The following is a 16,180-nucleotide window of genomic DNA, read 5'->3' on the forward strand; positions in this document are numbered from 1 at the left end:
TTGCCAATGGAGGCAAAAAGCGTTAATTTTCAATATTGTTGCATAGTTTTCGAAGTATTTTCACAAACGAATGCTTACATAATGAAATGACTTAACTATTAATAAAGTAATCTAAAATAAACGTTTTAATCGACGTAGAAAAGGCGGCGAAGCTTTTGTGTACCTAATATACAGTGCTGTACTCTGGCGGGATAAATGTGCATTAATACACCCTATTCCATGCCCATAGTGTTGTAGCCACTATGGCCATAATGTTGTACTTGGCACTGTCTCAGATATAGAACGCTCTTCAATATAAAAGAACATTGTTTGTTTTTATACCCGTGATTTCGTTAAGGTTACTTGTGTCATTTACTCTCAGATATAACAATGATTATTACATTGAAATGTTCTTATGTGCATTCACTGGCCCTCAGAACAATAACTAAAGCTGAGCACAGGCTCCTATAACCGTGGCATTGGTCGGCCTTCTCTGGCGGCGGTATCGGCCTAGAAAGCGATACGATAAAAACAGTAGACAGAGACAGCCATAGACTAAAGAAAGATATGTGCGCATTAGAAATGCATGGGAAGAAATGAGACACAGCGCTCACATATTTGTCCCTCATTTGGTTACACTTGTCCGTCATAGCTATATTTAGTTTTTTAGGATTTTGTCACTTAAAATGTTTGTTGGGTTTTAAATGTCATTGCCTAATGATGTTCAATTTCTGTCAAAATATGTCAACAAAACCCTATCGTCGCTCCGTCTCCTTCCTTCATTGTGTCGTCTCGTCCATGCCTTGCCCCCCATCCGAATTCATCCAACGTCCATCGCTGTATATAACTCTCACTGTGTGCCTAACTATTATTTTGTGAAGGAAGAGTTGTAGAAAAGATATTAGTGCCGTGGTGTGTCATTGGTGATACGGAAAATGCAAATGCTTTTAGAATTTCAATAGTCTTAGTGTTAAGTGCATTCGTAAAAAGCTTCCATCATGAAGACTGCGTTGATGGTGGCTGAAAAGCCGTCACTGGCTCAAAACCTTGCAAATATACTTAGTAATGGAAAATGCACTACCAATAAAGGTCCGTTTAATAATAGAATTTGTATAAATTTTATATAGTCTATACACCGTAACCGTAAGACTAGGTACTTGAGAAATGAACGGAAAGTATGCACGTACCCGGCGTCTAGAATGGCTAATATTATACCGTCATCTAACCAATATTATTTTTTTCTCATGTCACTTATCTCTGTGAACTATCACTATCTAGTGAACTTTTTGAAAAACTAAAATTGTTTTAGTATATGTAACACAAAAAAATTGTAGTTATTAAGTTTAAAATTATGGTTTTCAGGTTCCAATAATGCGTGTTCCGTTCACGAATGGAATGGTAACTTCAAAAACGAGCTGGTACACTTCAAGATGACTTCAGTCTGTGGTCACGTTATGAGTTTGGATTTTATCGGCAAGTACAACAACTGGGACAAAGTAGATCCCATTGAGTTGTTCAGCTGTCCCACTGAGAAGAAAGAGGCTATGCCTCGGCTTAGAATCCCTGTGTTTTTGGGTCAGGAGGCTAGAGGATGTGACTATCTCATTCTATGGCTGGATTGTGATAAGGAAGGAGAGAATATATGCTTTGAGGTCAGTTTATATTGTTGCTATAATATACTATTGCCTGTTTGTGGCCATGATGTGTTCCAGACTAGTAGTGTTAGTGCCTTGTTGTGGCTTGAATAATGGCATTATACTTTACTCTTTGACAATAGCTTAATTGTTGGGGAATAAATTTTATCCCTAATTTGAAAAACAAAACAGCTATTGAAAATTTCTAAAATCATCTTTAAATTTTGTTTACTAGCTTTTGCCCATTGCTTCTCCCGTGTTTGTTTCATGTGTCCTCATAACTGAATTATCACCTATTCTGCTTGTTTAATCAGTTGAAATTTCCCATGTTGCTTCAGTATTATTATGATAAGTATGAACTCATGGTGCATCCAAGATCAGCTTCCATTTGGACCATTTTACTCATTATAGTGGTATACTCACATCCTACTGCTTTTTTTCAGGTAATGAGTTGTGTAGCGCCATACCTGAAAGGAGATGTTTGTTCCCCTCTGGTAACATACCGTGCACACTTCTCAGCTATTACGGACAAGGACATAAAGGCAGCTATGCTGAACCTCGGCAGGCCCAACGAGAATGAGTCTCGCAGTGTGGATGCTCGGCAGGAACTTGATTTGAGAATTGGGTGTGCTTTTACTCGCTTTCAAACTAAATATTTTCAAGGTATCACTTTTGTGTTATTACTCGTAAAAAATGTAGACAATAACAAATATAATCAACATATAGGTAAAACAGGAAACCCTTGAGTATACATTTATATAGTAAAATTTTTTTTTTTTATTAATGATCTTTACATTTTGTACACAGATAAAATTATATAGCCTTTGGCCAATAATCAGCATAATATATAATTACATTTATATTGAATTACAGGCAGATATGGAGACCTTGATGCATCACTAATTTCCTATGGACCTTGTCAGACCCCAACTCTTGGATTCTGTGTCCAACGTCATGATGATATCCAGACATTCAAACCAGAGACATACTGGGTGTTGAGGGTCACAGCGTCCACGTCCGAAGGAAGGGAGTTGCCGCTCGAATGGAAGAGAATACGCAGCTTTGAGAAAGACATTGCAAATATGTTCCTTGCTGGTATCAAGGAGATTAAAGAGGCTACGTAAGTTTATTTGAACATTTCACTAAAAATAAAAACATATAATTTTTGTCTTTGTTCATTATTTTCCCTATGTCATATGTACCTATTTAAACAGTGTTTCATTTGATTGGCCAATTTTAAAGTCAAATATTTAATCAAGTAAACCATTATTCCAGTAGTCATCATATTTTGTCCAAAACGTAGCATAGAAACAGTAAATGTGGATTCTTGCAGGGTTGTCAAAATTCAAGCTAAAGAGAAAGTGAAGCCTCGTCCAGCAGCCCTGAACACAGTGGAGCTGATGCGAGTAGCGTCTGCTGGCTTGGGGATGGGTCCTCATCATGCTATGCAGGTATTGCACAAACATTAGCGAGCACCTAGATTATGTACAATATGACTGGATGAAAATTATATTTAGCCCAGTGTACAACAACGCGACTGTGTGTAAGTTTGACAATGAAATAAAACTTCAATGTGGTCAAGTATTTTTGTCTTTTATTCATATTCCACTTTAACACTAAAGTTGTAGATTTACACCGAGCAAATTAATGCATATTCTATCCCTACTCTAGCTGTCCAAAAAGTGGCTTCACTACGTGAGTGAATGAAATATTTTTATACTTCCTAACGAACAATTTGTTACAGGTAGCTGAGCGGCTATACACGTCGGGTTACATATCGTATCCGCGTACTGAGACTACTAGTTATTCCGAGAACTTTGACCTCCTGTAAGTTTTGATTGATATTTGATAGAAATTAGAATTCACATGCACTTTTTAATATGGTAAATGTTGATGTTTTGTGTTTATGTTCTTGATACATGGGGTTCATCCTTATATATTATGAAAAGAAGTTCTTCTGTCGTGTCTGTATGAAATGAACGTAATAATCTTAAAAGTTACAACACGGATTATACGATTGTAATCAATAGATAGTGCCATTCCTGAATAAGGTTTAGGTATCGGGCGAAACCATAATATATAAATTATATTTATTATAATCCGAGCGAAACCGGGACGGACGTTAGTATTGTATAAACAGTATATCTGGTTACTAAAAGAGCTGATGAACAATATGGATGCCAATTAAAAACAAAAAGCATTGATGTCAATTAATATGTCATACATTATGTCGTATATAGAAATACGTTCTCCCAGGGGCACGCTGCGACAACAGCAGAACTCATCGAAATGGGGTGCGGAGGTGCGCGAGCTGATCGCGGCCGGCATCAACAAGCCGAAGAAGGGCCACGACGCCGGTGACCACCCGCCCATCACGCCCATGAGGCCTGCTTGTAAGGATTCACACGCTGTCAAGCCATCTTATCCCTTAATCACCCCTTACGACGTGGGAATCTACGCGCAATAAAAAATTCTTTTGTTTTCTCATATCTTGCATTCATGCGAGCGGCACCGCGGGCAAAAACTAGTTATGTATCCAGATACATAACTAGTTTTTGCCCGCGGTACATCAATACCAGTATTGTGTCATAATAAATAATGTTCTATTGTAATATTACATATTTTTGATAATATCATAACTTGTCCAATCCCAAGTGGCCTTCGAGATTTGCAACCCTGTCTACGCCGTAAGGCATTAGGATGTGATACTGTGTTTATATCTAACCTTTATTCGTAAACTTGCAGCGGAATCAGAGTTGGAGGGAGACAGTTGGCGCATATACGACTATATCACGCGGCACTTCATAGCCACACTATCCCGAGACTGCAAGTACTTGTCTACAACGATTACATTCCAAATTGGGACAGAGACGTTTTATTATACTGGCAACACTCTTGTGGATGCCGGGTACACGGAGATCATGCACTGGCAGGTTAGTTTGGTTCATTAAAAAAATACTATATGTATGTATATGTTATGGCTAAATCCCAACTAACATTAAAAAATGGATTACATTTGATCATCTGTGACCGATTGTACCTAGGTCTAGACGCACTTCAAGGTATAGCCGTAACATATACAAAAGCATACAATTTTAGATTTTATCACATTGAAATAAGAACCCATGTGTGTATAATGTGACCTTACCTCCTGACATAAGCTATAAAATAAAATTAATAAATGCATTCACATAAGAAGTCTTCAAGTCTTGTGACGTCACTTCGTCATACACGCCCCATGTAATTTTTCGTTTTTGACACATGGAAATAAAGTACCTATCCGATAAGACTTTATGGCAAGTTTACTAGTGCTATAGCAAAATAATACAATTTAAATATCATATGTTATACATAAATAATGTAAAAGGTTAACTGTCGTACTAGAATATGTTTTCTGTAAGGGTGGGTTAAGTTTGATGAAATAAATAATGTTGCCAGGCGTTCGGCAAAGACGAGTTCGTGCCCCCGCTCAGCGAGGACGAGGTGCTGCGTGCGCACGACCACCGCCTGGTGGAGTGCCAGACCTCGCCGCCGGAATACTTGACCGAGTCCGAGGTATATAACATGTTATATAGCGACATGGCTACATACGCCCTGATCTAAGGGACTACAGAAAGGGACTTTATTTAGTTATTTTAACATGTTCAAGGAGAACCAAAAACTAGATATATATCTAATTTTTAATAATATACTTAGCTTCTTGTAACCCCAATGGGTTACAAGAAGCTAATTATATTATTACTTGATATATATTATCTCTATACTCTTTCTTTTAAATATCTGCATCACTTATACAAATTTTAGATCTTGTGCGTTTATTCAGATCAAAATTAATTTGTAGTTTTGTTGTGTTTATATCTTGATTATGTGTATGGTCAACTGTGTTTCATGATGCTCTAAATTCGTTTTTATCTAAGTATTTCTGTAATTACCAGCGGTACTACCTATAATTGGGGTTACAAGAAACCATACACATAATCAAGATATAAACACAACAAAACTACAACTTAAATTTTGAGAGAATTGCCGCGTTAAATAGCATCTTATCGATGACACACTACAGTTAAACATATCAATATCAGAATTACTAACCAGATTATTTACACTATTACTAGCATAGTATTACTTCGATAAATTGTTGAAGCATATGGAATCTAAATAAACGCACAAGATCTAAAATTTTTATAAGTGATGCAGATATTGAAAAGAAAGAGATGTAATATTCCTTTTCTATTAAATATCTGCATTTCCTCCCTAGATTGCCCCTGCGGCAGGTGTGTGAGTAGCCTGCCTTACTCATATACAGTCTGTCCAGAAAGTGGAGAAAACGGATTATTGACATTTTTTGCCATGCCAACAGGAGACAGCACCCTCATTTTATTTCTTCACTTTCTGGACTGACTGTAGCTCTGTATGAACAAAGGTTGACTGTTAGATAATGCAACTACTTTTAAACTTTCGCGTTGCATACATTATATATTAAATAACAGGTATTAAACGCGCATGTACCTTTTTTTTGACAGGCAGTCGCCCAGTGACCACGGACCTTTGTAACAAAGTCCGAAACGTCTGGGAAACAAAAAGGTATGCGCGCGTTTAATACCTGTTGTTCAATATATGATGTTTTTACAGGGGTCCTTTTCTTTGGCAGTACCACACGCCACAGTACGAAATCACAAGCCAAATTCCTCAATTAGTGTAATTATAGATTATTTTCATTTCCAGGTGATCACACTGATGGAGAAGCACGGGATAGGCACGGACGCCTCGATCCCGGTACATATAAACAACATTTGTCAAAGGAACTACGTGACTGTAGGCAGCGGCCGACGACTGGTGCCCACCAATCTTGGGATCGTACTCGTTCATGGATATCAGAAGGTGTGCTTGTTTGTTAACTTTTAGGATACTGGCTTGCGGGCTACCAGATGGCATGTGGTTACCGCAATCTATGGACGCTTGCGACATCACTGCGTTTAGGCCCAAAAATGTCATATTGTAATCTGACAGGGAAACTAACTGGGAGATAGATTTGCTTGTTGCGATTGGCCAGTTAGCTTAACCAACACTTGTGAAACACAATTTTCAGCGCTATATGCTCGGTATGTTACATTTTCAGTTACCTTATCAGCAAGCGATGAAACAGCCCCAAAATCTCCTTTATATTCCAGATTGATCCTGAACTGGTCCTACCAACAATGCGTTCAGCGGTAGAAGAACAACTGAACCTCATAGCAGTAGGACGAGCTGATTTCCAAGCGGTCCTCGCGCACACTACGGAGATATTCCGGCGCAAGTTCCAGTACTTCGTGCGGTCCATCGAGGCCATGGACCAGCTGTTCGAGGTGTCGTTCTCGTCGCTGAAGGCCAGCGGGAAAGCCTTGTCTAGGTGCGGCAAGTGTCGCCGCTATATGAGATATATACCGGTTGGTATTGGTTTTCTTAGAAATTCCTACGAGATTAGCTGTTTTATTCATTATTAATTTAAAGCCATCTGGTATCCTACTGCTGGGAACAGGTCTCGATCATATAAAATTAAAAACTTTTTCAGCTAAAAATATGTCTCTATCTTACTTTACAACATTTGACATTGAAAGAGCGAGACAAAACAAATTTATGCTTATAAACTCTCTGGCCTATATCACGAAATGCGGCCAGATAGAACTTATAAAACGAGGTCAAAATTAATTAGTACTTTATTACTCTATCCTGTTTTTTCTCGTGTAATTGTAATGCCATCAAACACATGCTGTAAAAGACCCAAGTCTCGCAGCTCAGTAAAAAATTGTGAGATCCATGTTACCAAGTCGATTAATTTATTACGCAAGTTTTACATAAATAGATCGACTTGGCCATCGCATGAATAATACAATGTATCTTGCAACTAATATACGTATTAGTTGCAAGATATATTATATTCGATTGTTTAGTCTATGGCGCTCCACGCGATTGAAACTCTCGTCTCCAAACCGAATGTGTAATTTACAGTCAGATACGCATTACCATTTCTTGTATGAGCGTGACGAAAAATAAGACCGTCTATAGTTTTCTATCTATAGGTTACACATGAAAAAGTATAAATCAATTGAATTGACATATTAAATAATGTCAAATATCAAAAGTACTGTTTGTTTTTAGGCGAAACCTGCTCGTCTCCACTGTTCGCACTGCGACGACACATACGGCCTCCCTCAGAACGGCACCGTGCGCATCTACCGCGAGCTGAAGTGTCCTCTGGATGACTTCGAGCTGCTGTCCTGGTCTTCCGGGAACAAAGGGAAGAGTTTCCCCCTCTGCCCCTATTGCTATAACCATCCTCCATTCAGGTACTGTTATTTTTATATGAATATGTATAAGACCTACATTTGTTAATTGACGTTTTTGGAGAAAAGGCCGCGGTGAAGTTTGTTGCGCCGCGTCTTCTTCACCTGCGCTTTGGAAGTCGGCAGCAAAAAAATGCTTAAACTAAGTCTTTTTTTAACGTTTAAGTATTTTTTAACGTCAATAAGTGATGTATATCATCTTATATTGAATAAATAATTTTGAATTTGAATAACTGGCGGCACATTACGGCTTCGCTCGAGTAAAACTACAATACATTATTAAGTATATAATTTAATATAGTTTTGTCCGAGCGAATGCGTCCTGCAGAATCACGCTATCTATTTGGAGGTGTTATTTATTTTTGTAAAATATGATATTTGAACAGGGACATGAAGAAAGGCTTTGGCTGCAACTCTTGCACACACCCCACTTGTCCGTACGGGGTCAATTCCACCGGAGTGTCTGGCTGCGTGGAGTGCGAATCTGGGGTGCTGGTGTTGGACCCCTCCGCACCTAAGTGGAAACTGGCCTGTAACCGGTACGTGCCTTATATCTATGTATACTACACATAATAAAAATCAATTGCTGGCATTTCATTTTTTCAGATTTTATTATTATCGTTCCCACTCCCGGATTCCCTTTCGGATTTGTTTTGTAACTAGTCGTAATGACCGTTGCAGATGCGACGTGATAATAAACATATTCGAGGACGCGTGGCGCGTGTCGGTGTGCGAGCAGCAATGCGCGGTGTGCGGCGCGCAGCTGGTGTCGGTGGAGTACCGGCGCGAGCGCACGCGCCTGCCCGCCGCGCTCACTGACATGACCGCCTGTCTCTACTGCGAGCCCAGCTTCACTGCTCTGGTCTGGTCACTATCACTATCGTCACTCTCTGCCTCGTTACATTAACAACTATTATAAAACAATATTAAAAAAAAATTGCCGTTAAACTGCCTGCCTGTTTGTAACTCTTTCACACAAAATCTACTGGAGATACTAATGTTAAGAAATTTGGTTGTTAAGAAATTCCCACGTGAACAAAGCCCCGGGACGCAGCTAGTGATTATATAAGTAAAGTCACTGCAGCCTATGGACACGGGTATATTTTTACCTTTTTGTCTTAATCTTTTTACACACTTTTTAAAGAAATCTTCAGAAAATGATTAGTCTAAAGAAAACCAATGTAGATCATTCCATAACCTCATCGCGCCCTTTTGATTGTAGACGGTGGCGGTTTCGGAGGCACTCCATTATTATTATACGTGTTTCAGGTGGAGAAGCACCGCGCGGTGGCGTCTCGAGCGCCGACAGCGCGCGGACGCGGGCGCGCGCGCGGACACAAGCACCGCAACAAACAGCCGAAGGACAAAATGGCGCAACTCGCCGCTTACTTCGTCTGAGCGGCCTCATTGCTCCGTCACGCTACGTTGCGTCGACACAACACGTATTATTTCGGGAGTAATTTGTCTTTAGCTAACTAAATGATCTGCAAATACTGAATATTTTGTTTTTTTAGAATGTTCAAGTATTGTATCCAGTGCAATATGGATATGATAAAATTGTCTAAACATGTGGCGTAATTATATGTATTTATAGGTGTACGCGAGAAAAAACTAACTTTTTTGTAACTATGTAGATATTTATTTTTATTGTAAGTGCAATAAATCCTTTATGTGACGTAATCTGTTTTCTTTGATAACCATTTGTGCTGTTTTGTGTTTTGGGCTACGACTCGATACAGTATGATTAAAATAGCGTTTGGTGCTGTGAAAAGTTATTGTGGGCATAAAAACCTTTTTATTTTTCATACTTCTGTCGGGGTGTGTCCGGCTTGTGCTAAAAAAAGCAATGCCGTAAATTATAAGGTATAATTTATGTCATTGCTCATTGCAAAATACATATCAAACTGGTTAGAATCTTGGGTAGATCCTTTGTGTGAATTTTCAAGTTAATATCAACACTTGTTTCCGTAAGTTACAGTCGACGCGACTGAAGATTTAAAAGTGTCGATAGATAAAGTAGTTTTTTTTTACGAATCTTTACATGTAAACAGTATTCACAGTACTTAGGTACCTATTGTTGAATTTTGTAGAAAAAAACGCGTAAAAAAATGTATTATCCACGAAAGTGATTTCCTAAAAAAGGTATTTTAATTTATATTGCTTTAAAATAATATAAATACACTAACGCTTTTCAGAAAAAAAAACTAAGTATATACTTGTGATCCGCACATTGTATTTATAATGTAGGAAGTAGGATAAATAAAACGTGGTATTGAAGTCTTCATTTTATTGTGAAGGTTGTCACCTAGTATAATGTATAGGTACAGTACGTAGTAGGCTTACAATGTATTACTGTATTTCTCGTTACATTTAATTACAGCATGTTTCATCATATTCTTACAGAGAAGTGACTCGATGACTTGTAAAAATCTGACTTATTGACTATGTGTATGAATGAAGCCGCATTTAACAAGAGGAAACTATTTTTTCCAATGGAGATTCACTGTTCGTAAAATACTTTTTTTAATAGCTATAAGTTTGAAATAACTGGTTCTCATTGTCCCAAAATAATACAATATGTTTTCGACTTGTTACATGCATGGCTTTATGGCTTAATCATACAATACACATGAAAGGATCTCGAACGTTTCTTACAGTGCGTACATAAAAACAGAAATTATTTATTTAAATAATATATTCTCATATTACATTGTGCTATCCAATTTCCCTTAACTAACATGCGTTGTTTAGTATCTCTATATAGTTATTTATACAATCTGTGGTTATTTTATTAAAAAAACTTCGCCAATAATTGAATAATAGCAAAATAAACTACTACTGAATATCAGGCAGTTTATAAAAATTAATATCACACAGCTCGAATAAATTAAATCATGTTTTTTTTCTAATACCTACATTAATCAATTCATGCTATTCAATTTGGAAGCTTGAACTGTTAGAAATGTAGGAAGCATTATTTTTAGAAATGTACATCTTGCTACATATAAAAATCTTTTAATGCTTATTACATATAATTACATTTTGCAAGAAAAATATTAATTGGGATGATATATTAATAACAGATTTGTAGATATGATCGGGCCTGTGCCATGTTTTATTATATATTATCACAGATCAAGCCAATGTGAAGTACTCAGCAATATAAAATGTAAATTTTATAATTATGTACAATAGGGATATTTCTTTGGGAATCAAATCGTACAGTACTAATAGAACGAGAGAATATTTAATGCCGTATATATAAGTTAAATGTACTCAAGTTTTTCTGATATTGAGCAAAATCATAATTTTTAACGTTCGCACATCAATGTAATTACAAAAAAAGAAAATCATTGAAAATATTTTTAACTGCCTTGAGCTTGAATTTCCAATAAGTTTTAAATAATTACCTAATTGACAACATCAGCAAATTGTGCCTATGTATGACATGTCGTATTTTCAGCCGATATTTGGTAAAAAAACGATGACCAAATTTTTTTTTAAATTTATTAATTTTGCTCAATATTTAGCATATGTATATAAATATTGTTTACAAAATCGGTGTCAATTTTGGTCACATGGAGAATAAATGATATTAATAAATCACTACATACACATTTCCTAACGTGTGCGTTCCCGCATTTCTGAAAGTGACACCCTGTATTTTTCACGAAAATTAGACATTACGCAATTCAACATACAAAAATAGGAAAAAATATCCAATTTCTTAAAGACAAAACAGCACTGATATGCTTTATAAACGTCACAACTTTCGAAAATCAATTTAACGCCCCTCGGCCATATTAATATGCCATCGAAAAAAAGTAGTTTTTAAATAGAAAATCCTTAAAAAAAAATTAAGTATCCTAAAGTATTATGAGAAATTATGTTGATTTTTTCGATTATATTTGTCGATATTTTCAGTTCAGTTTAAGTTAATAGGTGGGAAAACTAATCGAACGTTTTCAGTAATGAGATATATGATTGTCAATTTGTAGAACTATCCTTGTAGTCAGCGACTGGCGCCGCGTTTGTGTTTCTTCATTCAAAGAATATTTATTTGCGATTTGATTTTCTCACCTATTTTACTGAACTTTAAATCTGACATCTGTAGACTAGATCGAACGGTTGTGCATATTTATATGTTTCTCCTAGTTTCTACTTTTCGATTTAGTATTTACTAATTGCGTATAATCCTAATGACAATGCAAGAACTATGCGTAGTCTGTATACTTAATATTATCTTATATCATAATATATGAGATTCTTATACATATAGCAGACAATATTAAATTTACAGCATGTGTTTCATGATTACTACACTAATATATTAATTTTAATCTCACTGATTTTGATAACATAATTAAATTCTAATAGCTTTATATACTTATAGCGATTATTTACAATATGATACCGAATACTTCTGTCAACGTTAATCTATTTTACCGCATAAGCAAATTTATTTATTGTTCATCAAAACTTACTATAATCCTGTTAATGTGTGATGAATATGAATAAATGTACTTACTTTATTATTAAGTTACTGTAACGTTTAAAATAGTCTCAATTAACTTACCTAAGTTACTTACCATTAACTAATACGTCAATAAAAATGAAATTTAAAATTCGTTATTTTCACTTATAATAAATCGATTTTGTCGATAAATTACTAGTATGTATGACGAAAATTAGTTTTATAAAAGAATTTTATGTATAAAAATGAATTCTAATGGGGTACATTATACATGCCCTACACATCCGAAGTCGGAAGAAAATTGGTTATTTACCTTCCTAAGGCGTAAACTTTTAATAGTACTAAGTACATAGTATTGAACAAGTTGATTTATGCATGTATTTGTACTTTCAAGTGGCGACATGTAGGCAAGGAGACGATCACCATCATTCTACCACCACTAACACTCTATCCTTACTAAATGGTCCAAATTTAGTATGAGTACATAAAATATAACGCAGAAAAACATGAGTAATGAAACAATGTGATAATGGACCCATGCAAAATTTATACATATTCCTTTTGTATGAGAGGCCAGCTCGTTATATTATAATATACTTAATTCATTTTGTTTTCGAAGTATAAGTAACAATTTTAGACATAATTTGTAAACCATGTTCCAAAACCAAAAATATATAGTTAAGTAATAGATGTAGTACATAATATTCATATGTCTATGTTATTTTTATAATAAATACAAACCTAAAGCAAATATTATAATTTAAGAATATATAATAGACTATGCAAACAGTTTCCTAATCTCTTTATTGTCTTAGATAGAATAATTTCTATTATAATTATACTGTATAAGATGATAACTTTAATAATTAAAATTTCAAAATAGTGATACAATTTTTGGTTTTGAAGTATGGTATAGATATATTTAGTTTACAATAACAAGAGAATATCATCGGTGGGTATACATGATTTAAGTTATACACAAGCTACGAATAGCTTATGTTATATTGAGCCACTCAAGTGTATAATATATTTAATTTTCACTATTTAAAGCTCTTAATTTTCATTTGACGCGAGTTCTCGCACAGAACACTAATGCCCTTAGTATGACGCAGCTAATAGGTCAATTAAAAAATACAACACTAATTTTCATAATGACTGGTATTTTCAGCAAAATTTTTTTTCGGCCCTTATTAGGTAATCAATAATATTTGTGGTTAGCTAAAAAATATTAATAATTTACATTTTTTTTTATTAATCCAACTGGACTTAAATTAATACCGCAACGGCATCCGAAAAAAAATTTCTTCACTTGATTATTTTGATTTTGAATAGTGTCTATGATGCTGCGTTTTGGGCAACAAAGATATATTAGAGATATAATAATTAGTAAACCAGTATAGTGAACTAGAATATTATTTAAAACAAAAGCTACGCTTTTGGCAATTCTCGTAGGGTTTTATAAGATCGGTTTTCATGAATATGTCCTTACACTCACTATATGGTCACGCGAACACTGATGGCCAAACCTCGCCAAAGAATTTGGGATACATATTTTGTACATTGAACGAACAGCTTTAATAATCCCATTAGTACAGAAATATTTACAGAGTAGATAAGCTGTATAAAGTAAAATATGCCCAAAGATCCTTTGTCGTGGCGTCCATTCACCATGCGCTAGGCCTAAGAGTTAGGAAGGTCACTTGGATGTAATCACTGCACTAAAGTACTGTTCAAAGTTCAACATTCGTTATAATGTTCACTATTTTATAAGATTTAATTAGCTCTGCGCAAGAGCAGGCCAGCATCACGCTTATCAAAATTCCGTTTCGAAGTAAAAATCTAAATGGTCCACACTTGTACTTTTTCTGCAACAACACACCAACTGGCCTGGTCGTAATATGAAGATACAACGTGAAGGCTTTCCACGTATTGCTCGATCAGTTGATCGAGCTCTCCTCGTTTGAAGACGTGGTAATATCTGTGGTAGGTGACCGCTCCTCCTTCCGAGGGCAGGCTGTCCGAGCCGTCACTGAGCGAGGGCAGGAGAGGGGCGTGGGGCGGGGCGCGCGCGGGGGCGGCGGGGGCGGCGGCCGCGTCCTCGGATGACGACCTCATCTCCAGCAGCTTCCTGTCCTTGGAACAGTCGCTACACGAGGGCAGTGACGCGAGACTAGCGCAGCCCAAAGACGCGGTGCTTCCAGTTTTGTCGCGTCGACTCCAGTCGCTCCCGGCTGAAGTATCACTCGACTCTATTGAAAAGCCAGACTTCAGTGGTGCGGTGCTCGCACTCGATCGAGATGTTATCGATTCTGGACTTATTTCCATTTTGTCCAAATCACTAGAGTCAGTAGACTGCCCCACCTTCAGGGATGATCTTTTATCGGTGCTTGTACATAATGAGTCCACGCTGATTTCAGATTCTAAGGAATAGCCAGTTTCAAGGGATTGACTCGTATCGTATGCACCGGAATCTATAGTTATCTCAGGATTTCCATTGCTGGAACATATAGCACTATCGTCGTCCGGATTTTTTGATTCTGTGTCTGGTAATTTTTCATCTGTAACTGGTTTTACATGGTTGGCACAGTTGTTGAGGTATAAGTCCTCGTCGCTTGTTACTTTCATTGTCTTTTTCAATTCCCTATATTTGTTAATAATAGGGTCCACGTCTTTCGATCTCTTTTTGCTCTTTGTCTTAGTGCCACATTTAGGAAACAATTTGTTAATATCAGTCTCTTGTGAATCGTTAATTGAAGCTACATATTTAGCCTTCTCGTGTATATCTGCACCCATCAGCTTATTTAGACCTTTCATTTCTGCATTTAATTTATTTATGTATGGATCTTCTAAGTGTTGCAAGCTATCTGAAAGTTCATCCAATATTTTTTGCGTATTTCTATCTTCCTCTTCCCGTTTCAATCTAAGTGATATACTCTTTTCACTACTACTACTGCTAGGCAAATCAAAATCTTCTTCGTTTATTCTCTTTGAGTATTGATCGATTTCTTGTAATAATTTCTCACTTAGCTTTTCAGCAAATTCTGTTAAATGTTGATTTCGATCTGGTTGGTCAGGCACCCAATCTTCTTCTTTTGCTAACATATCTGATTTACACGTTATTAAAGGTTCATTTTGTATCCTATTAAAACTATCTGATTTAGTGATAGATTTTTCTGAATCTGTACTGGATATTGAAATAGAATCATACTGTAGTCGAGTTGGACTTCTATGGCTTTTACTTAAATTTTCATCTAGTGATCTTCCTTCCGGTCTATTTGGGGACAATCTATTGAGGCTCCATGTAGAATTACTTGTACTGCCCAGTTTTGGTGATCTATCTTTGGACCTCCTGCCAGGAGAGAGGCGTTCAAGACTTGACGAGCTCCCACTAGAACTGGTATGAGACTGAGACCTCGATTTGTCTTCCAAGATCCTTAAGTCGCCTGGAGATAGTTTGTTTAAGCTCCAATTGCTACTGCTGCTACTGCTGGAGGCTCCTTGAATGATTGTCATGGCGTCAGCACTTTCGATTTTATCAAGATGTCGTCTTTTGGATCGTGGACTTGATTGTATCACAGTTTCGCAGGTCTCGTCCAGTGAATGTGCCACTTCAGCAGCAGCGGAAATTATGGTTTGTGGAGCTGGTGAAACTGACGGTGATTTTTCTTTAGTTATTGTCTCCTCTTTCTTTGTTTCTGCCACAGCTGGAGTCACTTGATCTGAAAATAATGATAACTGATTAACATTGTATATGTTTATACATATTTTTT

General features: G+C 36.5%; 2 protein-coding genes across 2 annotated transcripts in view; one reads left to right on the forward strand and one right to left on the reverse strand.

Annotated features, from left to right (window-relative positions):
* The first annotated feature begins 754 nt into the window (after positions 1-754).
* On the forward strand, positions 755-9,611 carry Top3beta (Topoisomerase 3beta). Its single transcript, XM_053760235.2, has 15 exons — positions 755-1,068; positions 1,342-1,631; positions 2,057-2,276; positions 2,487-2,733; positions 2,947-3,064; positions 3,358-3,440; positions 3,870-4,006; positions 4,359-4,546; positions 5,052-5,168; positions 6,339-6,494; positions 6,785-7,039; positions 7,752-7,939; positions 8,323-8,475; positions 8,618-8,798; positions 9,206-9,611. Exons 1-15 carry the CDS (start codon positions 978-980, stop codon positions 9,332-9,334), a joined length of 2,553 nt encoding a protein of 850 aa, XP_053616210.1. The 5' UTR covers positions 755-977; the 3' UTR covers positions 9,335-9,611.
* Positions 9,612-11,926: 2,315 nt separating this feature from the next.
* fid (fire dancer) overlaps positions 11,927-16,180 on the reverse strand; it is a 29,664-nt gene continuing 25,410 nt past the window's right edge. The window contains exon 8 of the mRNA XM_053760234.1: positions 11,927-16,129. Within this exon, the coding sequence (XP_053616209.1) occupies positions 14,250-16,129 (1,880 nt within the window). The 3' untranslated portion in view covers positions 11,927-14,249. The remainder of the gene's footprint in view (positions 16,130-16,180) is intronic.

The sequence above is a fragment of the Plodia interpunctella genome, chromosome 20 (assembly GCF_027563975.2).
Source record: "Plodia interpunctella isolate USDA-ARS_2022_Savannah chromosome 20, ilPloInte3.2, whole genome shotgun sequence".
Lineage (NCBI taxonomy): Eukaryota > Metazoa > Arthropoda > Insecta > Lepidoptera > Pyralidae > Plodia > Plodia interpunctella.